Source organism: Amblyomma maculatum, chromosome 2 (genome assembly GCF_055883805.1).
Source record: "Amblyomma maculatum isolate TAMU_Amacu chromosome 2, ASM5588380v1, whole genome shotgun sequence".
NCBI lineage: Eukaryota > Metazoa > Arthropoda > Arachnida > Ixodida > Ixodidae > Amblyomma > Amblyomma maculatum.
In genome coordinates, this window is record NC_139345.1 from 16453711 (window position 1) to 16466738 (window position 13028).

Consider the following 13028-nt stretch of genomic DNA (forward strand, 5'->3'; position numbering starts at 1 on the left):
GGATAACTTCTACTACTAGCAGTTTTTCAATGTGAACTGACATTGCACGGTACACAAGCATCTTGACCTTTGCCTCCATCGAGACAAAAATAGCCACAGTTAGGATCGAACACACATTTTCTAGATCAGAGCCATATCACAAAACCGTACAAGTGGGACTTAAATTACACGGCACTTACCAAATAGACCAGGACACACATGTGCTCTTTGGGCATCCAATGAAACATATCCCCAGGATTGGACGGCACAGCTTCTTCATCAGAATGCAGTGACGTGATAGTCTGGATCCCTTGCTGAAGCTGCTTCAGACAAGGTTTCACACTTTTCACCTGCCAGCAGAAAAGAGAAAACAAAACTGCAGTGGCCCAAATGTCTCAGCTGCTTAAATGGGAAAAGCTTTTCACAATGGTTGGACAAAAATGCACTTTTTGTGTGTGCCTGCACTTACAACACTGAAAGTAGACATGAGCAAAGTTCCTCAATACATCTACTGGTCATAAAAATTCCCCGCAAAATTTGAAACGGTCACAGGAGTGGCTGCTAGGGACACCCCTCATCACCACAGCAGAGCCGGCGCTGCGCTCCATGGCACGTCCACACAGCTTGTGAACAGCAAAGAGCTAATTCACAATCTTTAGCTAACGCAAATGGCCATACATTTTAGTTCTGAAAAACGCTACCTGAAATCGACGATTACTTTCACTGCAGGACATGCAAGTAATGAACGGGGAGAACTGGTATGATCCAGAATGCCAAGCAATGTTTCAGGCAGCTGGCAGCAACTAGTTGCCACCATCACATTTTAATTAGTAAAATGACCACCCAAAATACTTCTGCATAAAATTATTAAAAATTATGCATTGGCCATTGGCCTCTAGGTCGAGAAGAGCCGTCAACTTGCAATGCAGCGACGAACCCTACTCGGTGTGGATGCACACTCGCATCGTCTTCTAGCCAGCATTATTTACATGCGAGCGTACAGCCCTGTGCCTGCTGCTAGCTTTGCGACTGCAGTGCGATTTTATTTACCTATCTGCCTCTTATGAAAGAAATATACATTAGGGCTATCGCGCTCTATCTTGGCTAAAACGAACATCTGTGAGACTAGCCGATCGGCTACAGCGAACGCCTTGGTGCCGCGGACCACTTTCCACATGCTGAGATCTGTCGATCCTGTGCTCTGAAAGCCGCGACAATTGGCATTCCTGATTCCCCCACAGCATCTCGTCCGAGGTATGAGGGGCGGCTCAGACGCAGCAAGAGGCTTCCCGGTTTATCTCTCACGGCATCTCACTGGAAAAACGAGGAGCGGCCCCAACGCAGCAAGCAACTTCCCGGGTTATCTTTCGCGGCATCTAAGACAGAGGCACACAGGAGTGGCGACACGGCAAAGAAAACGCTGAAATGGACAAAAAAAAAGAAAACAAAAAAATCATTCGCCACGGAACCCCAATCGCCACCGTCAATGTCAGAGCAACAATTAAGTTTGCTACCAATCGACAACGTAGAATGCAATCACGTGCTGTCGAACTCGCCTTCCCTTCCCCCTCACCCCTTCCCTCTATCCCTGCGTCTCACGACTGAGTGACGCAGTCGCACGATAAAGATCCCCAGGTGGTCGAAATTACTCTGTAGCCCTCCACTACGGCTCTGCTTTTTCTCTTTGTCTCTTTCCACTTTCACTCCCAACTCCCTCCCTTCCCTTACCATGCGGTTCAGATGTCCACAAAAAACAAGCGAGACGAATACTGCGCCTTTCCCTTCCTGTGAACCAATTATTACTATAACAGTGGCGCAGTGCGCAGGTCATTTACTTGTTTTTCTTGCTTGTGGTTGTGCTGGTGCATTGCTTGTTTCCTAGTGGTGTGAAGCCTATATTCAAGGCGGCGGATTCGCAAGCATCTACTTCAACAGTGAAGCGTAAAGCTTTGGACTTGGCCACAAAACTTCCGATATTGAAAGATCTTTCTCAAGGCGCGAAGAATCACGAACTGGTTAAAAAGTATGGTTTGTCAAAGTCAACAATATCCACAATACTGAAAGAGAAAGATAAAATCTACAAGAGTGCCGCCATGGACTCCGCAACGAAGAAGAGCCTACGGAAGGCCATATATACAGACTTTGAAGACGCGCTCTTAAGTGGTTCCGTGACGCTTGGGCACGCAATGTGCCTATCAGCAGGCCGCTGATGTTGTCCAAAGCAAATGACCTTGCATTCCTCCTGGGCTTCCCAGATTTTTCCCCTGGAAATGGCTGGCTACATAGCTTCAAGCTCCACCACAGGATAATTTTCACATGCATCAACGGCGAATCGGCAGCAGTAAATGACGGAGACGTCAGTACGTGGTTGTCAACAAACTTGGCCCATGTATCAAGGTATGCTGAAAGGGACATATATAACACCGATGAAATGGCCCTATTCCAGCGAATGCTGCCTGGCAAAACACACGTTAAGAAGGGTGGCAAGTGAGCTGGCGGTAAGCACAGCAAAGTGCGGATAACTGTACTGCTGTGCACGAACATGGACGGAAGCGATCGGTGCTTGCCATTTGTCATCGGCAAGTCAAAGAAGCCATGTTGCTTCCGCACTTATGTACCTGTGCGGTACAGACACAACTCAAAATCGTGGATGACACGCGAGTTGTTCACGGAATGGCTTATCGATTTTGACAGCAGCATGGCAAAGAAAGGGCGCAAAGTTCTCATCACTGGCAACTGTACTGCCCACCATATGCAGGCTCTATTAACGGCAGCTCAGCTGCTTTTTCTGACCCCAAATGCGACATCAAAAGTGCAACCGCTGGAAATGGGCATAATACGGTCGTTTAAAGCGGCCTACCGGCGCCGTGCTGTGCAGCGGATGTTGATTGCAGTTGATCGTCGCGCTGCCAATGTGCCTCTCAATATCTCGCTGTACTTGGCGGTGGATGGAAGTGACACCCGATTCCATCTGGAATTGTTTTCGCAGGGCCGGCTTCGCCGATGCAACTGAAGCGGGTATTGAAGACGCTCAACAAAGCCAGCCTGATGACGACTTGTGGCAACACGTTGACGGTGACCTGGCCGGTCGCAGTACCGATTGGCATAATTTTGTTGATGCGGACGACACTGCTGAAGTCACGGAGCCTTTTTGCGATGAGACGGTCATCCGGGAAGTGCGGGCATCAAGTGACACCGAAGCATCACCAGCGACGACAGCGAGCCATCGGAGCCACCCTCCATAAACGCGGGCACAGCAGTGAACTATTGAGGCATTTAAAAATTTTGTAATTTTAAGGCTTTGGGGGAAGAACACATCGCATCTTTGAACAAGCTTGAAACTGCTGCCATCGGATGCGCACTTAAGAGGCAGACAACGATCGACTTTCTTTCCGCATAAATGTTTTTTTTTTTTGTTTTTTTTTGTTTTTTTTTTTTTTTTTTTTTTTTTTTTACTGTCGATTTTTTTGTGAGTGGCCCACATATCACGAACTTCTGGATACAACGAACGAATTCCGCGTGACGCTCAGGTTCGTTATAAGCGAGCTCGACTATATTTTTACATAACATTTTTCAGGTCCCACTGCAGTGCGGACGCACTGCCTAAAGGGGCTAGTTCTAGACCTCCCAAAAAAAGATCATCGACTGCAATCAAGTGAACTTCGGAGCTGCACGCACAATGATGCATTATATAATTAAGGCTTGAGAAAGAATGAGTAATTACTCCTCGATTACCAGCGCACTATTGCACACTTCAGTCTACAAGGTGGCATTATGTGGCACAGAACACACACACACAAGGTGGCACCTATACCTGTCCGGCCGAGAGGTAGTGGCAGACCTGCAGGACGAGGAAGAAGACCTTGAGTGCTTCCTTGTGCTGGGTGGAGCCCTGCCAAGCCTCTACCAACTGCCCTGCTTGGCTGAGCACCTGATGCACCTCGGGCAGCTTGCGATCCACCATCAACAGCTGGGGAAGCACCAAAGAAAAGAAAAGGCTTGGCTGCAAGGTCTGCCCTAGGCTTATGGACTGGCCACAGCCTTTAAGCGCAGAAAATATTAAAAGCCTGCTCATCACAGAGATTTGGCCTAGAGCGCGGAATGCTCTCACTCTTTGGCAAGTGCACCCTCTCCATCTAGCAAATCACCATGGCATAACTTCTTGCTGCCACCTATGCCAGACTGTTTAGGAAATGGCCAGTTTGGCTGTCAACACTGCGTGCCAACACAGACAAGTGCATTATTTACTCGTTCTGGAGAAATGTTGGGTTATAGATGAAATTACAAAACAACACTCCAGCATTTTTTGCTCTTGTTTATTGCATTATTGACTTAATCACTTCTCTGTGTAATGTCAACTGACCCCAAGGGTACTAATAATTGAAATGGAAACCTTCAATAAATGCGACTTCTTGCTGCATGGGCGAGGATACATGTCACACACAAATAACATCTGCATGTACAGAAGCTCCCATTCAAGTGCGTGCAGCTCGATTGGACATCCAGGCAACCGAAGATAAGGCAAAGTAGGCCATGTAGTAAGACACAAAAATATACCTCTAAATTGGTTGGTACGATTTGTTTCCAGGCTAAACAAAATTTATTGTAGACTTATGAATATTCCCCATTCATATTAAAAAAAACTGAACTGAGGAATTTGTGTACATTGTCAAAAAGAGCAGATCTCACTGCCAAATACAAATGTACGGTGTTCACATAAAAAAAAAATTATGACAAATGAGCATACCAGAAGAACAGTTTAGACAAAATTACAGTAGACTACCTAATCACAGTATTAAAGTGAGAGTGAACCGCAGTGATTCTATCTGTAGAACCTAGACGAAAAACCCCCCATAGCAATCCATAATGTGGCTGGACTGGACACTTGTACCAAGGCTGCCTCAAGCTTAAGAGCAGTGGTAAACCAATGATGAGCTCACTACAGGTGCCATGGCTAGCACACAAGCTATATAAATGTGCAGTGAGTGTGATGAAATCAACCTGTTCTGGGAGATTCTGTGCAGAAGAAAGGAGCTGCTGGAAGCTCAAAAGATACTCCTTTCGATCAAGGATGTTTGATTGACGCAGGGAGTAACCACGATACAACATAGTGTCGCAAAGCTGTGCCAGTTTCACTATTACTCTAGGCATTCATTAAACGCAAAGAAATAATTCTTGCAGCCTAAAAAAACTGCTGAGAGTGAATCAAAAATTGGAAAAGGTTACAAAAGCACACAAAAACCACTAATTAGTTTTCACATTTCGTTTCTAGCATTTTTTGAGCAATTACTCGCCTGCTATATCCCCATCATCTTAAAGTGTTTCACCACCTACTGATCTAACACAGCACAGCGCATGAAATTAAAAGGACAGCAGGCCAAATTAAGAGAGAAATGCACAGCATAATGTCCAGTTCTCGCTGGCAACAGTTTGTATAAACTCACCATGCCTTCGCTGAGAAGAAAAAGAATGCGAGTGTACTGGGCCCCCATCACATGGGCATACTCGGCTCCCATGCTCAAAAAGCTGCATGCATTTGGGTAGTCTCGTTCTGTGGCAAGCATTTGCTGCAAGTGGAAAGAAAGAGCAAGTGAGTCTAAACTAAGTTTCACCAATGCATTCTGCCAGGATTCTGCTTGTAGCTGCCATAGCATCACTCTAGGCACACATAATGAAGCACTGCTTCACACAGATATCACTTTCAATGCGTGAAATTCGTCTGGAATGAGACGATTAAAAATCTGTTGAATGCGATAATTTGCAGTGGCGCTGTTTGGCAACAGTTATACGATATTACTGCCTTTCAACAAAGCATCAGTTCTTCCCTAATGGCCCTTACGAGGTCTATCGAGGGAGGAATACTTATAGACATGGGATGAACTCTTAGCTAATAAGTGGATACCTTAATTGTAAAGAACTATATATGTAGGAAGGACAACAAAAGGTGATTGTACAAAGAAAAAGAAGAAAAAGAGTGCGAGTACATGTGTATCCATTTGTTCATCGCATATTTAATTGCCCATTTCAAGGTTTTATACCTGACAAGCACATTGTGCTTGAAAAAATTTTCTATGCTGCAAATTTTTCTCCTTTTTTTTACTTCAGTCTGTTTTCGTCCTTCCTTTATACTTTCTTGGCCTGTATAAAAGATTCCATGCAGTTGGCATTCAATCCTGTGCCTTGAATGTTCTGTCCGTTAAACTGTTTTGTCATCTCACAAGTCCACAAAGGGTGCATTGTTTAAAATATATATATATATATATATACAGCCATATCATGCCAGCAAAAAATATTTCATTGAAGTGAATGAAAATGCAGTATTTAGTGTGACACAAACAAGCAACAGTACCACTCTTAGCAAGCAATGTTACCACACCTTTTGACAAAAAGACTGGCACATATGAGTTTCGAAGGCCCACAAATATTTGCTCTGAACAAAGGCAAATATTTGCCAATTCATATCCAATGCCTCAAAGCCATCGGATGCCTTCAAAGGTAAGTGGCATGTTATGTTGCATGAAAAATCTTACGAGACGTCGGACTGTCAGCCAAATTTCACAGGTATGTAGCATGATTATGCTTTCCCTGCCATGACTAATACCCTGGCCTTGACTAGAAAAGCTGAACACATACTCGGAAAAGTACCAGAACGCATTTACATGTGGACAACTTTTTTTGGCTATGCAGCCAAAACTACAGAGCCAAAACACATCAGCGCACTGTGCAGAATAATATAAGTTCCTTCTTAAATTCTACAAATTGTGCTCTGGAATATTATACCATTAAGAAAATGTTCCTGTTATTATTATATAACAATTTTACTACAGCATTAGTGTAGTGCATTTTCAAATCAGTGCAGTATGCCAAGCAAACGGGATGGCTGCGCTATCTGTCAGGAATCTCCCAAAGAGTATGTCGGCTGCTTCTGCTGCATCTACACACTGGTTTTCTATATGCTTTCACAATGGCTTGTTGTATGCAGCACATAATATGCATTAAAAATGAATTTATGTTCTTACAGACCTTGAGTATTCTAAACAAAGTCATTTCTGCATCGCTGGCAGCTCAAAAAAATTTTAAGGAAAAATTGAAGTGAAGCCATACTTGAGGCCTGGCATGGTAGAACTACATGATGCAGTAACACCATGACAGAATCTCTGCTTTCACAGCCTTGGCTGCATAATAAAAAATAAACATCACGTCTTTTAAAAAAAAAAAAGCATGCAAAAATCGATACCCAATTATAAATCACATTTAATGCAGATGTGCACTAGCAAATGAAATGGTAATGAGTAAAACCTGTACTGAAAAGTTACGTAGCTATACACAGCTATATAGTAGCCTGCATACGAACACAAACATTCGCTGCCTAAGCCATGCTATCCCTACATTAACCAACTGGTGCAATGCACGTGTGTCTGCATGTATATTTTTTTCTGAAATATATTGCGTCATACTATCAGTTAAGCCATTTATTGAGACACCACATATTATAGAGAAGCGGCAAAATGTCATGTTGCTCATCAATGCCGCGAAAGAGAATTTAAAAAAAATGCAAAAATGATGTTTTTTGGTGGGGAAAGAATTAAAAAAAACAACACAAAAGCTTTGTGCTGCAAATTTGTTAGCTGTGGGAATAAAAACTGCAATGCATATTTACTATCTGTAAAAACTTTTTAAGTGCAAAAGTAAGATGTTTGATTAGCTTTTTTTAGTGAGACAAGCTTTTTGGAAATTTGGGGGGCTGTTCACATGACCAGGAAATGTTTTTCACCCGAATTGTCAATAAAGAGCTACAAATTTTATCGACAAGATCAGAAGGATTTGGTTTGGGGGTTTAACGTCCCAAAGCGACTCAGGCTATGAGAGACGCCTTAGTGGAGAGCTCCAAAAGGTTCGAGCACAAACTCTGGTACGTTTGGTATGGAATGACCCATGTATGCGGCCTAGTTGACTTAGTCATTTCCTCACGGTGTGGACAGATAGAAGAAGGAAGATGAAATGTAGCTGCTAAATTCATTCCTGCATTAAAAAAACATGCTAACTTCCACTAGTCAAATGCAACAGAATTAGTGCAAGCCAATGAGGAAACAGCAAAACAAAATGCAGAAGCACTGCTTTTCTGCACATAGAACTCATCTTGTCTCGTTCCTCTGCCAGCATCATTGTTAACTTGCACTTATTCTCTCGTAGTTACGCTATCTCTATTGCTCCGTGGATCCCACAGTTTACCTTTGGTAGATAATGCCTAAACAGAAAAAGTTTCTGCTCCTACTTACTTTGAATGCATTAAATTTGTCATTATTCAACCCTCCTTCATGTGCTACTGGACTTTTCTATAATTTCAACCTGCCTCTCAACAAGCACCACGACTATAAAAAGGCAGGTACTAAATAATGCAGCATGGGCTAGAAGAATGTTATGAACTGAATGCTAAACAAAGAAGGCTAAACATTGATATTTTCTGTCCTCCCTGTTTTACACATTGAATACAATGCAACTAAATGCACTAGACTATTAGTGTGATGCAGAAAAAAAGAGAAATAACTCACCACAATTCGGAAAATTAGTCGGCAGTGCCAAAATGTGGAGTGCTGGGAACACTCAATGGCAGTATTCAGGATCTGCTTTGCAAGCGCCGACTGGTTCTAGTTTAAGCAATGCAGAACACAGGTGTCAACACATTTTTTTCTATAATACAGTGAAGCTGCCTTAAAACAGAAGTGAACCCGTTATCGCGTATCTTAGCACTTGCATGAGCATCTAAAACAGTACAGAACAACTTATAAAAGCAGCGACAGACTGGGCGACAACAGTGAGCCACTGGGCATCATTCCTGTGGCCATGTGGGTGTCTATTCCTGCCCCTAACAGAACTATCACAACTGCGTGGCATGCAACCACTTTAAATTAAAAACAGATGTTGGAACTCTTTATGCACCTTCGCAACTCTTAAAATACTTCAACGACAGTATGAATGTTGACATGCACACATAACTGACTGTGATAAAGTAATGATAAAAAATAAATGCTAGGCAGAACATGAATGCTGCATTTTTCTTGTACACTTACTCTCCAATATTAATGCCTTGTAAGTGAATTACCAGGCCTGCCAGTGCCACAAATGCTGTTGCACCACATTCGAATTTGGCAGCATATCACTTCACGATCGTAAGTAATAGCTGAAGCCAGGGGCAAAAAACAACCAAAATGGGTAAACTCACTCTTCGTTCGTAAAGATCAGCCAAAGCACTGGCTGCCTGAAATTTCACGTCATCCATATTGGGAATCTGCATACAGCAAGTAAAGGATCTTTTTTTTTTTTTTTTTTTGGTCTTTCAAAAGTTAGACAACTTCTTCAGCAGAAGATTGAAAGGATACATTTTGGGTGAGGTACCACTGAAAAGGAAAAACAATGATATGCTGTGAGCCATCAGAAATCACCGAACCAAAACTAAAAATTTGACAGCTGGAAACGCGCAACCAATATATCACAAATCAGAAACCAGGTAGATAATCGTCATTTAAACACCGCAACGCTGCACAACTATTTTTACAACGTTCCCTTAAAACTCTATTTACAAGTAAAATTACACCAAACGACAGAAAATCACTTCCTCGAAGTTTCGTCTACTGAACCCCTACAGTTCAGAAGTGTGACAATACTCACAGCAACGGCACAACTACACCGCTACTAATGGTCGCGCAAAAGCGTACCATAACAATATAAAAAATGATTGCATCAGTCACGTTTCTACATCAATAAGAAGTGGAATACGAGAGCAAACATACTGCTTTCTCGAGATGCGACTGGGCAAGATCAGCGTTGTTAGTGTAGAGCATAAGGTTTTGTCCCAATTGAAGGTGCGTCAAAGCTGCGATTCTGGGGGCAGGGTTGAGTTGAAACACAGCCAAGAGACAACGAATGCAGTTCTTCATGCTCGGGGGGCTCATGGTGCGGAATTCCTCGGCCAAACCCAGCAGAGCCAGGTAGGTCGCGTCCCCGCCGGACGCCATTGCAGCAGCCATTATTGATGTCGCTAGCTTGTGGACTGGAGCCACGACCAACGACCGCCACGACCTCAGGAGCACTTTCTAGAGGAAGCGATGACTGGAGCGCTGACTGGAGTGATGCCAACCTGCAAAACCATTTATTACCCCCCTTAATTTTGAAGCAAAGTTTCCCTACGAAATTCCCTAGAACACCCCTATCTGCGTCAGCCGAACACAGGGTCGCGCACTCCCCTCTGCTGCCGCGCGCATCGAGGCACCCCCAACTGAACATATCAACCAATTGCTGTTGTGTTTTAAATATGTGAACTCAGGGTCGGAGCGGCCTCCTTTCGGGTAGATCTCCACTCGGATGACATCCCCGATCGGCAACAATAAGGGCGCAGGGATCGGTCCTCTCGCCGCCCTTTCTCTTTAATATCGCAAATCTCGATCAAACTTGCACGCCAATTATTAGCGCAGGTCCCGCAGCTCTTATCACAGCTACACTGGGGTCTTGTCTGCATAAGGCTTGCGCCCTGGCTGTTCTACGTACGTTTCCCATCCTGCTCTGGGTTCATATGTTTTTGGGATGGGGCGGGGTCAAGGCGGGGTACCAAAATTTTGGAGCGAATTGCAGCCGAGATAATGGAGTGCCTTAATAGGAGTCCTATTGGGGATATATGTGTAGAGAAGAGATGAAGACCCCGGTGTAGCTATGTATACATATAGCCACCTATATGCAAACACCCATCGAAAGGTGCTAGCACTTATACTAACAATCATGCAATTAAAAAAATGAACTTCTCTCTACTTTATCAATTCTCACCGATTCTACAACAGAGGCATGAAGAGGCAGCCATTGCGCTAGCAATAGCATCTACACCCACTGAGAAAATAATTTCAGATTCCAAAACAGCTATCGTGAACTATTGTCAATGGTGTGTCATCCAACACCCACCGCCTTTTGCGTTTTTGGCCATTCCGACAACCTGTCACCCTTTTGGACACCCGCGCATGCGGGCCTTCCCGGTTGAGGATCGAGGCTCACTCGATCCCTGGCCCGAGGTCTCACTTTCCATGGCTGGGGAGGAACAGTCTCCCTCGGGTCGCGGCCGGGAGTGCCTGCTGTCCTTCGTGACATCCTTATCTACCACCGCGAAAATAGGAGGACTTACGCACCCCCTGCCCCGAATCTTACAATAACACGTATACAAGCTGCCCATGGGCGCAAAAGCTACAAACGCGCACAGCCTGATACCCCTTCCTTCTCCACGCCCGCTTTCCTGCACAGTTTTCTTCTTCCTGCAAGCTCTGTGGCAAACCTGGCGGACTTTTCTACACATATTACTCACCTGCCCCTCATTCCCTCATCCTCCTTCACCAGTGGTGGCCCGGGCCTAGATTACTGGCTATACTCACCAATTTAAGGACCAGCGCAAGATCATTACATGCGCTCTCGCTGGCATAGCCCTCCAAGGGCTTTCTTCAATTGCTTTGTAAGAGGGCCCTCCGTACATGGAGGGGGCTCTCAAATGTAGGGGGCAACGCCCCCACCCTCTGTAATATTGGCAGTAAATGTTTCTACCACCACCTCCTACAGTGTCTGTGCGGACATCACCTTGTGGACTGCAGACTGCATGATGCCCAAATCGAGGAGCGACTCCATGCGTGCCATTATATTGATATTGTAGCTAATTAATTATGTGCAGTGTTCTGTAACTTTATCATACACGCTTTCAAAAACTCTCCAGCCTAATTCTGGAGGCTCATTTGCACTGAAACCGCACATAAAGCTTGCGCGTTATTTTCCCTTCTGTTGTGTAATATAGTAAGTCTAGCGGTTCTTACCTTGTTCCACATATGAGAAACCATTGATTAAAACTTTATTTTCCACCAATTTAGGAGGCCCCCTACTCCCCTCTCCTAGCTGGCAAGCAGGCCTGAGGAATGGGGGCTGGGACCTCCATGACCAAGGACTGGCGAATATACATTGGTTATTCGCGGCCTCAGCCGCTAGGCGGATGGCTTTTTGCTGGTCAGCGGGGACCACGCGAGGTTACCCAGAACCGTCTGTGAAGAAACTGAAGGAACAAAGTAAATAATAATTGGTTCACAGGAAATTGAGGGAAGGTGCAGCATCTGTCATACCTTTTTCCTGGACACCTGAACCGGGCCATGGGGTGCCGTAGTGGAGAGCTGCGGATAATTTGGTCAAACGAGCAATGGCGGCAGCGGAAGCCACTAGGGACTCCACCTAGCGTTTGTGAGAGGAAGGGCACTAAGCCTGACCCCAGAGCAACCTTTATGTAACTTTTCATTTTTTGCTGGTATCTCACGTAACCTCGAGTCATCTGATTGGCCGAAACGCCGGAACCGTGAGTTACATTCTTACATGCAAAGCTTAAAGGTCATGTCGTTCTGCACCAGTGATCTCGAAAGCCACTCAGCAGCTGCGCCTACTATATCACGTTACTCACCGTTTGCCTAATATAAGCACGGCTGCTCAGAGCTTTGCAGAGCTGTGGAAGAACCGCTTGCAGGTGCTGGTCATTGGGCTGTGAATCAAAGGCGTCAGACCGAACCTGACCACATTTGCAGATGTGCACTGTTAGATTATGGAAAATTTTAAAAAGATGGCGGAGTAAAAGGGTGGTGTGACCCTGACCTAATTAAGTGTAGGTGTCCACCCAGTGTCCATCCAGAAGTGAGATATACTGTGCCTTCCTTTCCCCAAAAAATATTAAAATAATCATGGAATGAAAAGATGGCATTACAGGGGCTATCACGTCTGCTCTTAAGGCAAAGCTAGACTGTCCCTTTAATTAAAGCATCAAACCACATACAATCTTGCTAAACAATGCACAACCATGCTTTCACTCATATCACTATAGGTTCAAGCTATGCTTAAACACCCACAACTTTTTTACTGAACCAAGAGACTTGAGACAAATACCGGCTGCGTACAGTTCGATGATGGTGAAATGCGTAACAGGCACTCGTGAGCTAGGATGTAAGTGCACGGTCAACCTTACATCGAAGCCGTTCATTGTAATGTCT

The 13028-nt window shown here is 44.5% G+C and overlaps 1 protein-coding gene across 1 annotated transcript in view; it reads right to left on the bottom strand.

Annotated features, from left to right (window-relative positions):
• Mau2 (Mau2 sister chromatid cohesion factor) overlaps positions 1–10112 on the bottom strand; it is a 47593-nt gene extending 37481 nt beyond the window's left edge. Inside the window, exons 1-7 of the mRNA XM_084593351.1 lie at positions 9771–10112; positions 9360–9377; positions 9203–9268; positions 8532–8627; positions 5424–5546; positions 3794–3949; positions 180–329 (exon numbers count right to left, since the gene is read on the bottom strand). Of these exons, the coding sequence (XP_084449477.1) occupies positions 180–329; positions 3794–3949; positions 5424–5546; positions 8532–8627; positions 9203–9268; positions 9360–9377; positions 9771–10007 (846 nt within the window). The 5' untranslated portion in view covers positions 10008–10112. The remainder of the gene's footprint in view (positions 1–179; positions 330–3793; positions 3950–5423; positions 5547–8531; positions 8628–9202; positions 9269–9359; positions 9378–9770) is intronic.
• Between the last annotated feature and the right edge of the window lie 2916 nt (positions 10113–13028).